Source organism: Grus americana, chromosome 1 (genome assembly GCF_028858705.1).
Source record: "Grus americana isolate bGruAme1 chromosome 1, bGruAme1.mat, whole genome shotgun sequence".
NCBI lineage: Eukaryota > Metazoa > Chordata > Aves > Gruiformes > Gruidae > Grus > Grus americana.
Genome location: NC_072852.1, coordinates 32,571,923 through 32,586,158, shown reverse-complemented (window position 1 = coordinate 32,586,158; position 14,236 = coordinate 32,571,923). Strand labels below are relative to the sequence as shown.

Genomic DNA, 14,236 nt, shown 5'->3' with positions numbered 1-14,236 from the left:
TCATATAAAATCATTCTCATTTGTTTGGATTCATAGAAAAGATCAATTAACTAAATTAACATCTTTTTTTTTTAAGTGGCAAAGCCTTTTGATTCAGACAGTATCTCAGTACTCATCTGTAAAGAAAAAGGAGAAACTTCTACATTTTCTCAAATCTACTGAAGTATCTGTTACTGAATTCTCTAACAGCGAAGAACGAAAAGGGATAGATGAAGGGGACCACAGTTCTGTGCTCCTGCTTAAGGGTATTTCCATCTTAGGTGAACTCTAAGGCCATTTTTCATGTAAAGTAATCACATCAATTTCCAAACAGATGCCTCAAGAACACTACTCAACTCCATTTTTAACTCTTATCTTCCATCACTCTGTGTTCAAATCAGTATCGCAAATTCAGAAATTTCAGAAAGGAAGAAAAAGGTACTACTGGAATTTTAAATAGTTATTCTCTGGGCTTCTGGATTGCTGGCACTTATTTTTCTCCTCTTTTGTTTTACTTCCTATTGTGTTCCACGTTCCACAATGCTTCCTATTCTATGTAAATGCCATTTTCATTAAAAGATTCATGGGCTGAAAACAGACTGAGCAGGTGAGTAGCCCAGCAGGCAGGCCAGTCAGCTGTGAGAAGTGGTCTGTTTCTGCATACAAATCACTGTTAAATGGAAAAAACGCACAACCGCCCTCCCAGGAGGTGGGAGATCAATCCCGGCCGTTCCAATCACGGCTACTCCCTGCCTCCGGCTCTGGGCTTCCCTCCACTCATGCCCTCCGAATCCTGCAGCATTTTCTGCACACAGCAGAGCTTTAATGGGTGCACAGACTCTCTCCCTCGCACACGCTCCCTTACATAATACCTTACAGGCCGATGGTAGGGCCCCTTCGGAGAGATGGAAGCCATTAGTTCAGTCCTCTATGACTGAAGAAGGAACTCAATCTTAAAAGAATGATCTAACCATTAAACTATCTTATAAAAAGAAAGATAACATCTTCCCTTCCCATTGCTGTATTTAAGGAAAAAAAAAAGGTATCCCTTTTCAGTGATTTGAAGGAAAGGAGGCAGGTGCCTGTTCTCAGAAAAGGGCTTCAAGCTGTGGGTCCCAAAGGGGAAAAAAACCAAACTGAGGTAAGTGTCAGGTTAGTCAGTGCTTCCTTTTGACTGGTCTAGCCACTTGCATGCTGAAGGGCACCGATTTTAGAAAGCTCCCTGTTGAGACTGGCATCTATTCAACAGTCTGTCTTCTGACATACCTCATCCTCCCACGCAACACCAACAGAATCTACATGTCTTTGCCCATGTACTACACTGTGTTTTGCAGGGCCAGGCCCTAAAAGTTAGATGCTGTATCATCCAGAGGCTTTAATGTTCTTAAGCATGCACCGCTGCACTCACACACACAGAATGGTAGAGGCTGGAAGGGATCTCTGGAGGTCTGATCCAACCCCCTGCTCAAGCAGGGCCACGTAGAGCCAGTTGCCAAGAACTGCGTCCAGATGGGGGAAGGATCACTTCCCTCGACCTGCTGGCAATACTTCTGTCTAATGTAGCCCAGGATACCATTAGCCTCTTTGCCACAAGGGCGCATTGTTGGCTCATGCTCAACTTGGTTTCCAACAGGATGCCCAAGTCCTTTTCTGCCAAGCTACCTTCCAGCGAGGTGCCCCCCAGCATGTACTGGTGCCTGGGGTTGTTCCTCCCCAAATGCAAGACTTTGCATTTTACCTTGTTGAACTTCACAAGGTTCTTGTCAGCCCATTTCTCCAGCCTGTCAAGATCCCTCTGGATGTCAGCATGACCCTCTGGTGTATCAGTCACTCCTCTCAGTTTTGTGTCAGCAGCAAACTTGCTGAAGTACACTCTGCCCCATCATCCAGATCATTAATGAAGATGTTAAACAGGACTGACCCCTGGGGTACACTGCTAGTTACTGGCCTCCAACTAGACTTTGTGCTACTGATCACCACACTCTGGGCCTGGCCATTCAGCCAGTTTTCTATCCACCTCACTGTCTGCTTATCCAGCCCATATATCAACAGCTTATCTATGAGTATCCTACAGGAAACAGCGTCAAAGGCCTCACTACAGTTCAGGTAGACAATATCTACTGCTCTTCCCTTCATCTACCAGGCCAGTCATTTCATCAGAGAAATTTATCAAGTTGGTTAACCATGACTTCCCCTTGGTGAAGCCATGCTAACTACTCCTGATGGTTCTCTTGTCCTTAATGTGCCTGAAAATGGTTTCCAGAATTAGCTGCTCCATCACCTTCCCAGGGATCAAGGTGAGGCTGACCAGCTCGTAGTTCCCTGAGTTCTTCTTGCTCTTCCTGAAGACAGGAGTAACATTTGCTTTCCTCCAGTCTTCAGGCACTTCTCCCAGTTACCATGATCGATCAAAGATTATTGAGAGTGGCCTTGCAATGACATCTGCTAGCTTTCTCAGCACTTGTGGGTGCATCCCATCAGGGCCATGGACTTACGTACGTCCAAATTGCTTAAGTGTTCCCTGACCTGATCCTCTTCCACCAAGGGTACATCTCATTCCAGTCTTTCTCTCTGGTCTCTAGGACCTGGGATTCCTGAAGGCCAGTCTTGCTAGTAAAGACTGAGGCAAAGAAGGCATGCAGTACTTCAGCCATTTCCGCATCTTTTTTCTTCTTTTTCTGGGAAAAGAGAGTGATGACAGGGCCACTCAAGCACTGCTTGTTTGCCTTTATGAGGATTCTGGTCACATTACAGAATAACTGCACCAAAAGGAGAAAATGCTTTTGACACATTTGACAAATCTGAATTTGGCACTGATAGGCAAGATAGCAAAGAATTACGTAATACTTAAAATGGGCTTGTACAATCGGGATAATGAAGGATGAGGATTTGCTAAAGGAGTTCTGCTGCTGTAACAGACAATTGAACATGTGCCCTGTTAACAGCCAACACTTACTCCCAATAACATCAGCTTATGAATGTGTTTGTGTACTTTCTGGACAAAGACCTGATTGCCTGGTTTCACCTGATTTTTCCACCACTTTGTATAATGAGACAGCTTCTTGACTGCATAGCCACGAACAGCATGCTCCTGTACAGAGAAGGTGTAGCCTCCGTCAGATGCTTTTGTCTTGGTTAGTCATCAGCACCCTGAATATCATCTGTTCATCTGAATGCATACTTCCAACTGTTTCATAAACTTCAGACAGCCCAAGCAATTACTTTCTTTATCATGTTTAAATAACCACTACTGCACCTTATGACTTTTTTCCTGGGAAAAAAGAGAACAAAATGTGCTCTCTGAGCAGAAGCAGTTAAAACACACTATTATGCTTAAAACTGGAAGAAAAACATCCAGAATTTGTTGAGATGTTTTACCCTTTTCCATTGAAGTATTTCATTTTCCTGATCAATTTTAATTTCTGGTCAATGTGCATTTATGCAAATTCAGGAAACTAAACACAATGAACAGAACAGAACAGAACAACTGTCAATTGATGATGCACTATAAAATACAATGTTATCAGTCCAAAGAAATGACACAAACTTCAGCCTGATCTGTAAGAAAGATATGTATGTTAGGCAGAAAGTTATTAAGACATGAAATTGGTCTACTGACTAAATTCTTTAGCTCAGATCTTTAAGCTCTCTGTAAAATTGGGAAAAAAATCCATTACTTGGATTTGTGGGGGTTTTTAACTTAAACAGAATTTTTTTATTGTGAGGGTGGTCAGACCCTGAAACAGGATGCCTAAAGAGGTGATGGATTCTATCCTTGGAGATAATCCAAATATGTCCAGACACAGTCCTGACCAAGCAGATCAGATAACACCCTGCTTTGAGCAGGTTGGACTAGATGTTCCTTCCATCCTCAACTATGCCGTGATACTGTGGTTTTAAAACAACATCGTAGATTGAAAATAATTCACTGGGAAGGAGGTAAATACCTTTGATTGTGATTCTGTAATTTGCTATTGTTTGCAAAAAACCTAATATCGTGACATTCATCATTCCTGAAATCAGTTTTATATTGTTACCACACTCTGAAATACAACAAAATGAGTATTAGATCCAGCTGACATCAGAAGTTCTCAGCTCTGCTAACTTAGACTCCAGGTCCCAGAGGGCACTGAATTAGGGTGGGTTTTGTTGCCTGAGAAGTATGATGTAACATATGGCAGTATATAATTTTTTTCCAGAAGAAGGATGTGGATTACAATGATAGTTTGTAGGATATGTATTAACTGTTCTATTCTATAGTGAAAATGCTGTCATCCTCAGATGTTGTACTAGAGATTCCCTCTGTCTGAAAATAAGCTGGAAAAGAAAGGAACAATATGACTTAACTGCTTTTCCCCATATCAGTAAGAACACATAAATCTTTGGCATGTCTAAGAGCTAATCTTACCTAGATCAGTAAAATGTCACAGAAAAACACAGTGAAAACAGAGAGTAATTTCTCTTTAGAAAAGAGCAGAAATATTCATTACTGTCTTCAGACACTTGCATCTTCTTTAGCAAATCAAAGTTATGAATCAAAAGTAATCATTCCTGCTGTGCATTCACAGTGACTATATATGATTGTTGGAAAACAAATGTAATAACACAAAGTCTGTTGTTTAAGTGTTATAGTGCTTAGTCACTCATTTCTTTAGTAAATCTGAGTTATCATTTTGCATCAATAGCAGAATATTAGTTTCTCAGAGAAGCTGAGACAATTATTTGATTCAGATTTTTATACTGAACATTTGTTGTTATAGTTCTACTATTACTGTAATTCTGTCCTTGAGTTTATGCACGAATAATAGTGAATGTAAATGGGAGTGTAAGAATAGTACTGGCTCTTAAGCCATGATTTTCAACACCTCTAACTTCAGAGATAACCTTGAAGACCCTGTTATTGTGGAAAAATATGAAGAAAGCAAAGACAGAAGGTTAGGTGGTTTTTTTCTGATATGAATGCAGGAACATATGGTCCTTGTATAGTGCTGCTCATGTATGCTTTTCAAGTTCTGACAGGATCACAGGATCACTTGTATTATAGTCACTTTTGCTAGAAGTATCCTGTCATTCTTTCTGACCTGTTTCTTCCTCCAAAAACTCACATTCATGAGTAATTTATGAATATAGTAACCATTTTCAAACCTAGAAAAGTCTTTCTGTGGTTAAAACTAACTACAACTGAATGACTGAAAAGGGATTTTTGAAGAATTATTTGTATAATTTTGGACATTTGTTTTCAGATTTATTAGCTAGAAGAACAGGAAAATGTGACAGAACCAAGACTTATCATCATCAACCAATCACCCAAGAAAACTGGGAGGAATATCCAATGTGTAATCATTGAGGTGGCTTGATAAGAAGATAAGTCCCTTATGGAGGGACCTCCTGGTTTCCTGTAGATCATAAACCATATGGTCTATGAATCAGCATCCAGTTAACATCCTTCTGGCTGTAGCTGACTTGCCTCCTAACATTTGAGAGCCCAAATCAGGGACTATCATGCAAGACAGACCTGTTCTCTCAGATGTCTGATCATATTGCCTAAGTACCATATCATATCTGTAGAGAACATTAAGTGACTAAAATCCTTTTTCCTTCGGGGGCTGGGTGGGCTGGAAGCTATGCTTTTGCAGTTGAACACAAAATTGGTAGTGAAACAGCAAGGGTGGGCAGTATAGTGCATCAGACACTTGAGAACCTATAGGGTCAAACCAAGACTGAACCTAAGCAAGAAAAACAAGAAACTTAAGTAATCCAGTTTTGTCTTACTCCACCCCTTGCAGTGAACTGACAAAGACTTAATTCTGGAGGAGATGGGACATGGAAGAAAATGCCCTTTTCCTTTTCTCACCATTCTCACTTGCTCCTCAGCAAAATATTTTCCTGTGAACACTGAAATCCTCGTTTCCAAGTTTCTGATTCTGATAGTACTATTACCTCCAAAGGGACAGCAGGGTATTACCTGCACTAGCCATGATGATCCTTGTGCAGAATAAAAAAACCCTGAGTATCAGAGGTTTTCATATCTGCTGCAGTTCCTAGGCCAGATGCACAGTTCCAACACAATGACAGCAGAAGCGGTGGATAAATGCCTGTCCTGGCAGTTACCTCCTCTCCAAGACTGAAGTCCTCGGGGCATCAGAGTCCAGCAGATTCCTCCCCACCCTCCCATGGCTGCGGTGAACAGCTTGTGTGTGGACTCACAGAGAATACGATGGATGACGAGTCTCTGAGCCAGGGATTATCAAGGCCTTTCACGAAGGAAATCTAAGGGCTAATGTTTCTCCCTTAAATTCAGTGTGATTACTAATGGAGACTAACTAAAACCTAAGGTTCAATGTGAAATGTGATATAAACAAGCAAAGAACATGTTAAAAGAAAATAAACAGTGCCTTTCAGTGTACTACTTTGTATAAATCTAAGTGTGTGTATTTAATATTTAATAGCTCATCATGAACTATGAACCAGTGAACCAATAAATTAGTCTTTTGTGTAGTATTTGCAATGCCTTTCTGAAGTCCAATTATGAAAGTGCTTCCCCTTCCCAATTAATCTGGGTTGTTACTTTCTTAAAAGTTGAGATACTTTATGCATGGTTTCCCTTTTGTAAAACCATGCTGAATATCTAAGCAGTAAAACACCGGATTATGCAGTGGTATAAATAATGCAGATCTCGAGTGTTAATTGAAGCACAAGGCAAGGCAGAGTCATGGCCTGAACTTTCAATTGCTACTTGCCAACGTAATTCTAATTGACCTCAATGGGACTGTGCATGTGAGTTCAAATTACTCTTGTGAGTAAACATTAAGAGGTTAGGTCCTTATCACTCCAGCATGTCTGAAGCAGCTTGCTTTTCAGACATGCTGGAGTTTTTCTTTTAAGTGTTGTTGCTGAAGAAAATTAATTAAAATATTTCAAAGGAACCGACAATCTTCCTTTAAAAAATATCTTTTTAGTCTGGTTAATATAATCTGGAACAAAATTTACACCTTTGCAATTTTCTTTCATAGGTGCTTAAGAAACACTATTTTTTTCTTTATTCTTCCCTTTTCTCTTTTGGTATTTAAGCCTCTCTCTTTGACTGAGATATGGACGAATGGTTCTTGTCTTCAACATCCCCCCTTCCTTGTCTGACTCTATTATGGAAAAACAAAATCGGAAGAATTAAGCATCTCCCAGTTGTGCTTTCCAATAGAAAATTAAAGTATTGCAAACAGATTACTGGGCCACAGGAGGCACATTGTGGGATATATGATGACAGCAGGGCTTTGAAATTCAAATGTAGCTCTTTTTCTTTGAAATCCTGCCATGGGTGTAGCGCTCTCAGCACTGCCCTAAAGCTGAAACAGCTGCTTTAGTTTCCTTTTACAGTGATTTACTAATCACTCAGTTGGAAGAAGAGGAGCTTAATTCTATAATTTAGTAACAAGTGAACAAAAAGGCACACTGTACTTGGTGGTTTCCAGACCAGCTTTTGATAACTCAGAATAGTACAAAATCACAAGAATCTTAAGAACTGCACTTTCTGTGATCGCGATGCTTCTCTTTCTTAGATGCCCTGACAGACTCAATGTACTGGAATATACAGTAAATTTGCACTTAAATATTTAAGGTGGATAAAACTTCAGCTTTCCTCAGCAGTGAAAGTGACCTTTAACATAAGGCTGAGCTACCCAGCTATTTATTTCCTGTGCTCTTTTCTTTTTTTTTTCTCCCTGCTGAGGTTGAGTGGGTAATTTAATTACAGTCTTTTAATTTTTATTGAGTTCCCTTCAATAAGACTCTATGTACTGATTCCTCGAGGCCAACCAGCCAATGTATGCTGCACTTGTATTTGGGAAATTCAGTGGCATCCTTCAGCTGCTTCTGAAAACTCTCTATTTCTTAATGTTTTACTCCTGTCCTGCAAGAATGCAAAACACACCATTGCTATTTTGGAAAATGTACTTGTCTGTCATTTGAACAGCACGTCCAACAGCTTTGACAAGGAAGCACTGGGAGGCAAAGGTGGATTTCACAGCCAGGTGAAAAAAAAATTTACTAGTCAGAAGGCCTGAAGAGTTAAACTATCAGGACAGTAGGATAAAAATCTCCTCAAAACAAACAGAAAAAAAGTTAATGGTAACTACATAGAAAATAGTAAGGAAGATGAGACTGCCCAAAACTGAGAAAGGAAAGAGCATGACAGGTATCAAACTTCAATTATAAAGCATGCATTATGATATATGTATGTACAATATACACAATATAAAATTACATTGATGTTTTCCTTTTTTCCTGGATTACTTACCATTGTTTAGTGAGGTAAGAAATACCTCTCTGAAATGGTGGTTAATGTCAGTTTACATAACTTATTTAACCAACGCAAACTTCTCATTCTAAATCTCAGGCTATAAATATCAACTTTCATTTAATGAGGATTCCTGAAACTGGTTATTTGCTAAATATTTCTATCTGTTTCAATATATACCCTTACTTTTCTGGCCAAAGTTGTATATTTTTCCCTCCTGTTCACTTTCATTTCTTTTGTATCCCAAATATTTCAAATATCTCTAATGAGGGTTCTCATTTACCTGTTGCTATTTCCTAGATTCTCACTGTACAGAATCCTCCTCCATGTCCCAAACTCCATGACATTTACTTCATCAACAGACTTAAACACTCCCTGAAACTCCTGAAAGTTACACTGTCATACTTTCAATAGGTCAGCACAGAGGAATATTTTAGAGCACATTCTCTCTCACAAGTCAACAGGGTAGATTGTCTGGTTTTATATCGGAGGAATCATGGCATCATAGAATCACAGAATGGTTTGGGTTCAAAGGGACCTCAAAGATCATCTAGTTCCAACCCCCCTGCCATGGGCAGGGACACCCTCCACTAGACCACATTGCCCAAAGCCTCATCCAGCCTGGTCTTAAACACTTCCAGGGAGGGGGCATCCACAACTTCTCTGGGCAACCTGTTCCAGTGCCTCACCACTCTAACAGTAAAGAATTTCTTTCTAACATCTAATCTAAATCGACCCTCCTTCAGCTTAAACCCATTACCCCTTGTCCTATCACTACATGGCCTTGTAAACAGTCCCTCTCCATCTCTCCTGTAGGCCCCTTCAGGTACTGGAAGGCTACTAAAAGGTCTCCCGGGAGCCTTCTCTTCTCCAAGCTGAACAACCCCAACTCTCTCAGCCTGTCCTCATAGGAGAGGTGCTCCAGCCCTCTGATCATCAAGGCAGAAGAAACAAGTGTGATTTTATGGTACAGGCTACGCTGAGTGCAAACACAACTGACAACACATTGCAGTGTCCTCCAGAAAGTTCTTCCCAAGTAAAGTTGTGCCGTATATAGCAGCTGTCTTGTGTCTGTCATACAGCAACACTGCAACAATTAAGTGACTCAATCACCAATTCAGGGTTGCTTTTCCTACCCATGCACACAGAAACAGCTGTTCCACTGCCTTAGGGGTTCCTTTTCTTTGACACCTACTTGGCACAAGGTGTTTGCCAGGCATTTGCTGACGCATCCAGTCAGTTTTGCTGCTGCTGCTGCTGGTTTTTAGCGCTAAAGCCTGGAAGGCTCAAACATACTCTAAGCTGCAAATCCTGCAAAAGTGCTCTGTACATCCACAGAGGTGAGGACTTGACTTTTTATGTCACCTTTACAACTCCTAGACAAAATTAGTGTTGCAGCAGGGCAGCAAAGGAGAGATCTAGCAAACCTGACTGCCACGGTAATACAAGGGTAAAAATGACACCCCAGCCGATCCCTGTCAAAGGGGCACGGCGCAGCTTTGTTACTGCGGCCGCAAGGATACTACCAGCAGAACACCAGACAGGATAACCAGGAGTATGGTCACAAATTTTAGTGCTCTCAAGCACGTTAGAGGCACATTTTGTTGTTCCACTTTTATGAACCACAGTTATTTTTATCACCTCATTTATAATTTAGTATTACCTGTCAGGCAAAACCTACTCAAATACATGCTCTTCATTTCTATTTGAAAAAACACCCTGTTTTTCCTCATATTGTCTTACTCATCCCCTCATAAGTTAATTAAGAATCTTACTTGCTATAGGAACGCCATTTGCTAACCAGCTTATATTAGGCTTCGGGTTGCCGTTAGCTCTGCAGATCAATGTCCCATCTTCTCCAGGAGACAAGACCAAGTTTCTGGGTGCTGTTATCCAGTACGGGGCAGCTGGGGTTAGGAAGAGAAACACAGCAAATGTTTTCAACAATTATGTACAAAAAATCATAAGGCATGCTCATCATAACCAGAAGATAATTCAAACAAGATATGTATAGATATAGACTTACATTGTTAATAATTTTTTAATATATATATATGTGATACTCAATGATTAACTGGTAGATTATACTTTGACAAGACAGAGTTACTGGCTAAGCACTGCATTAAAAAGGGGGCAGCTATTTACTTCAAAATTCTGAGATAAGCAACAGGAGGTTCTTTGTTTCATTCAGGGTTGCCTGCTTTGAACCTCATTTGCCTTTCGTAAAGACAGCAAAATTTATCTGACTATAGCATCTGCAAAGACTAGAGTGGTCTTTTGATTAATTTCAGAGATAGCCATGCTCACAGTAGCTACACTGTTAGAAATGAATTCAGGTTTGATTACATAAAAAGATTTCATGTCAAGGGTGAAATTCCAAAATGGTAAAATCCTCGGTCTCGCTGAATTCAATGAGTGATTGCAGTGGGGCCAGATGTTTATCTGAGACAGCTGAAAATACACAGAGATCAAAATGGATGAAATACTGTCCTTACCCAAAGATATTCATCTATGTCTCCATCTCTTTTACAATAAATAACCACAAATAGCATATGTTATCACATCTTGCAATTAAATTTCAGGTTTTGGATTGATGGACAGATGCAAACAGAAAATTAAACTTCTGCTCTTAAAAAGGAGTTTGAATGTGATTATAAAATGATGCTGGTCTACAATAAAATAAATGGCTATTTAGCATGCAAAGTAAGCACTACAGTTGATTATTTGAATGACTAATTAGCTGTCATTCCAGGTTTTTGTTTCATGGTATTCAAAACATACTTACAATTCCTATTTGGACAAACATACTGCAAGTGTTTTTAGAACTAGTAAGACATCATCTTGTGTAAAAAACATGAAGAAGATAGAAAAATTAAAATGTCAATTAAGAGAGAAAAAGGAAGAAGAATGTAAGACCATAAGACAAAAAGTAAAATAGAGAAGAGGAAGAATCTGGGCTATACGAACGGAGAGCAGAAAAGATGGAGAAAATAAGAAGGAGATGAAGAAGAGAGATGGGGAGGAAGATACAAAAACAAGGGAAAGAAGCAGTCTAATAATAGCTAATCAAAGGATCTAAAATAAATGGAGCGCTGGTACAAGCTAAGAAATTATTTTACTTCTGTTATACTACAGTCTCAATTTAGCCTGTTGATTAACAAAATAACATATTAAAAAAAGAAAAAAGAGATTAGAGATAGTAAAGTCCTTCCAGTGCTAGAATTCGGTCGGTTTAATGATCATGTCCTGAGGGTTTGGTTTTTTTACCATTATCATTCAGCTATATTTTTACCATCATCATTTCTGCTATATTTTATCCTAGAAACCTTACTCCAGTCTTGCTTTCTGGACACTGACAATATTGCATTAAGGATTATTTTAGTATTACCTTTCACAGTTACTGAAATGACATGATGAGCAGAACCTAATATATTTCTTGCTATACATTTGTAGTTCCCAGAGTCAGCTTCAGAAACATCTATAATCTTGAGAGTTTTCTTAAAGTTTTCAAAAAAGGTTCTGTTGGCTGGCAGTTCCCCACCCTCTTTAATCCAGCGGATTACCGGTGTGGGTCTGGAGAAGCAAAAGCACAGGTCAAATTTAGGGACTGGAGAAAAGGAAGAGAAGAGTTCAATACATTAATGTTTTGAACATATATTTTACAAATAATTATTTTAAGAGCCTTTACCCAGATTTTGGGGGATGTCCAGCAAATGTGCAAAACATGCCAGCATTTGTTTCTAGGAAATGACAAGCCTCACTAACACTGTCAATGGCCATCTGTTCGTAGGCTTAATAATTATAGAATACATTTGTCTGCTGATTAATCTAAAACCCCTGATGGTTAAGAAATGAATACAAGTGTATTTCAAATCTGATTGCACTATTAAACTGATGCTCATGGTGCTTTAAAAGGTAGTTTCTAGATAATGACAAGTTTATAATTGTCCTTCATTTGAGCAATACCCTAATGCTTCATGAACATCATAAACTTTACAGCAGAGCTGCAAGGAGACTGAAATATTTCCTATGAGAAATCAAGAAAAAAAGTCAGTGCTGAGTCAAGTATGAGCTACTTGTCACTGCACCATGCCTAAATATTGGCTATGCGCCACATTATCCACTGAAGTTGAAAGCTGTCCAAACACATGGAGATACACTTAATATTACAAGAAATTACAAGGCGTTGCTTAGTGAGTAGAATGTCCTCTCTCAAATACTAATGATTCAAGGCAAATATTCCCTTAGCAGTTTAATATCACATATTTTGTAGCAGAGACACCTAGAAAAGTTGAATTTTAATTATACTATCAGCAATTATGAATAGATGTTTTAAACATAGTCTCAATTTGGCCCTTTGTGGACAATTTTTTTTAAAAAAAATTACATGACAGCTAAAGAAACAAAGCCATATAATGCATAATATTCTATTTTCTTCCCCATTTTTATCCAGCCATTTTACTGGAGTTTGGATCACTGAATACTTTTACTGCAGGGCTGTGAAAAAGCACGTAACTGTAGTGCAGACTCTAGTGAGCACTAGTGGTGCTGATGCAGACACCTGAGCAGACCACAGCTGAGACAGGAACACTGCACTGATGCTTGTTTCAAGCTGTGCCAAGCTGTGCATGAGCATGCCCAATGGATTATGCAAGTGAACGCGTGTGTGATGCTGTGCTGCATCATTTGCAATTACACAGAATCACATATTGGTAGGGGTTGGAAGGGACCTCTGCAGATCATCTAGTCCAACCCCCCTGCTAAAGCAGATCACCTAGAGCAGGTTGCACAGGATGGCGTCCAGGCAGGTTTTCAGTATCTCCAGAGAAGGAGACTACAACCTCTCTGGGCAGCCTGTTCCAGTGCTCGGTCACCCTCAGAGTGAAGAAGTTTTTCCTTGTATTCAGATGGAACTTGCTGTGTTCCAGTTTGTGCCCGTTGCCCCTTGTCCTGTCACCGGGCACCACTGAGAAGAGTCTGGCCCCATTTTTATTGGCTTTCCTCATGGCTACCTCAGAGCACTCTGCGTTATATGCTTTTGTGCACTGTAAACACGTTTCCAGTTCCTCAAATGGGTACTAAAGATTTTCCACTTCTGCACGAACCAATCTATTCTCAGATTTGTTCCTAACAATGAACTGATTCAAGATCAAATTGATGAAGTTAAATTGCTCTTTAGTCATTTTCTACTTGCACAATAACCAGCAGAAGCAAACTTGCATTACATCTAAGAAACAAGTACCAATTAAACTCAATTACAATGAGAAATTGGATGTAAGGAGCTGAAGGTATGTTCTAACAACTCCCACCTAGCTGATCTACTAAGTAATTATTAGCATATGTAAGCAGCTTTTTCAGATTAGGCCAGCAGATTCTTATCTATTTTTATACAATTTGAGAGCCTAATGATTGTAAATTTAGGAAAAAAAAAAGAGGCTTGATTCCTGAGTGCAATTCTGCAGATGTGTGTCTGAGTTTACCCTATGGCATTTGTTGCTTGCGTCCTTTAAAAAAACAATAGTACAACCTGAATCCTGTGCATAGGGTTCAGATTATGAGAAGGCAGAGGCCAAACTTGTGTTCAGAGTCAGTTTTAAAATCTACTGATGCCCAAGTAAATGGTGGACTTCCTTGAAAGAGTTCTTTCCATTTTACATTTCTGTCTCTTTGAAATACCTAAGCTTATACAGTGGTAACATTTTAAGCATCTCTGAAATGTTTCCCTCTGTTTCTGTATTTTTATTTAGAAAAACACTGTCTAAAAATTACTCACAATCCTGCTGCAATGCACTCCAACAAAAGCACATTTCCTCTGAGTTCCACTTTGGTACTTGTGCTACCTGTTGGTGTGAGAAGAACTGGCTGCCTCTCTGTAACTGGCTTTGCTGGAACAAGAAAAAATAAAATAATTAGTGTCTAAATTTTATTTTAATACTGATCAAATGCATTTTGGACAGAGATTTT

At 39.4% G+C, this 14,236-nt stretch overlaps 1 protein-coding gene across 23 annotated transcripts in view; it reads right to left on the bottom strand.

The window, feature by feature from the left end:
- Positions 1-14,236, bottom strand: part of NRCAM (neuronal cell adhesion molecule) — a 165,172-nt gene that overhangs the window by 48,734 nt on the left and 102,202 nt on the right. For all 23 annotated transcript variants that reach the window (XM_054809938.1, XM_054810971.1, XM_054811062.1 and 20 more), the window contains 3 exons: positions 14,046-14,157; positions 11,661-11,845; positions 10,048-10,179 (listed from right to left, as the gene is read on the bottom strand). In XM_054809938.1, coding sequence (XP_054665913.1) covers positions 10,048-10,179; positions 11,661-11,845; positions 14,046-14,157 — 429 coding nt within the window. The remainder of the gene's footprint in view (positions 1-10,047; positions 10,180-11,660; positions 11,846-14,045; positions 14,158-14,236) is intronic.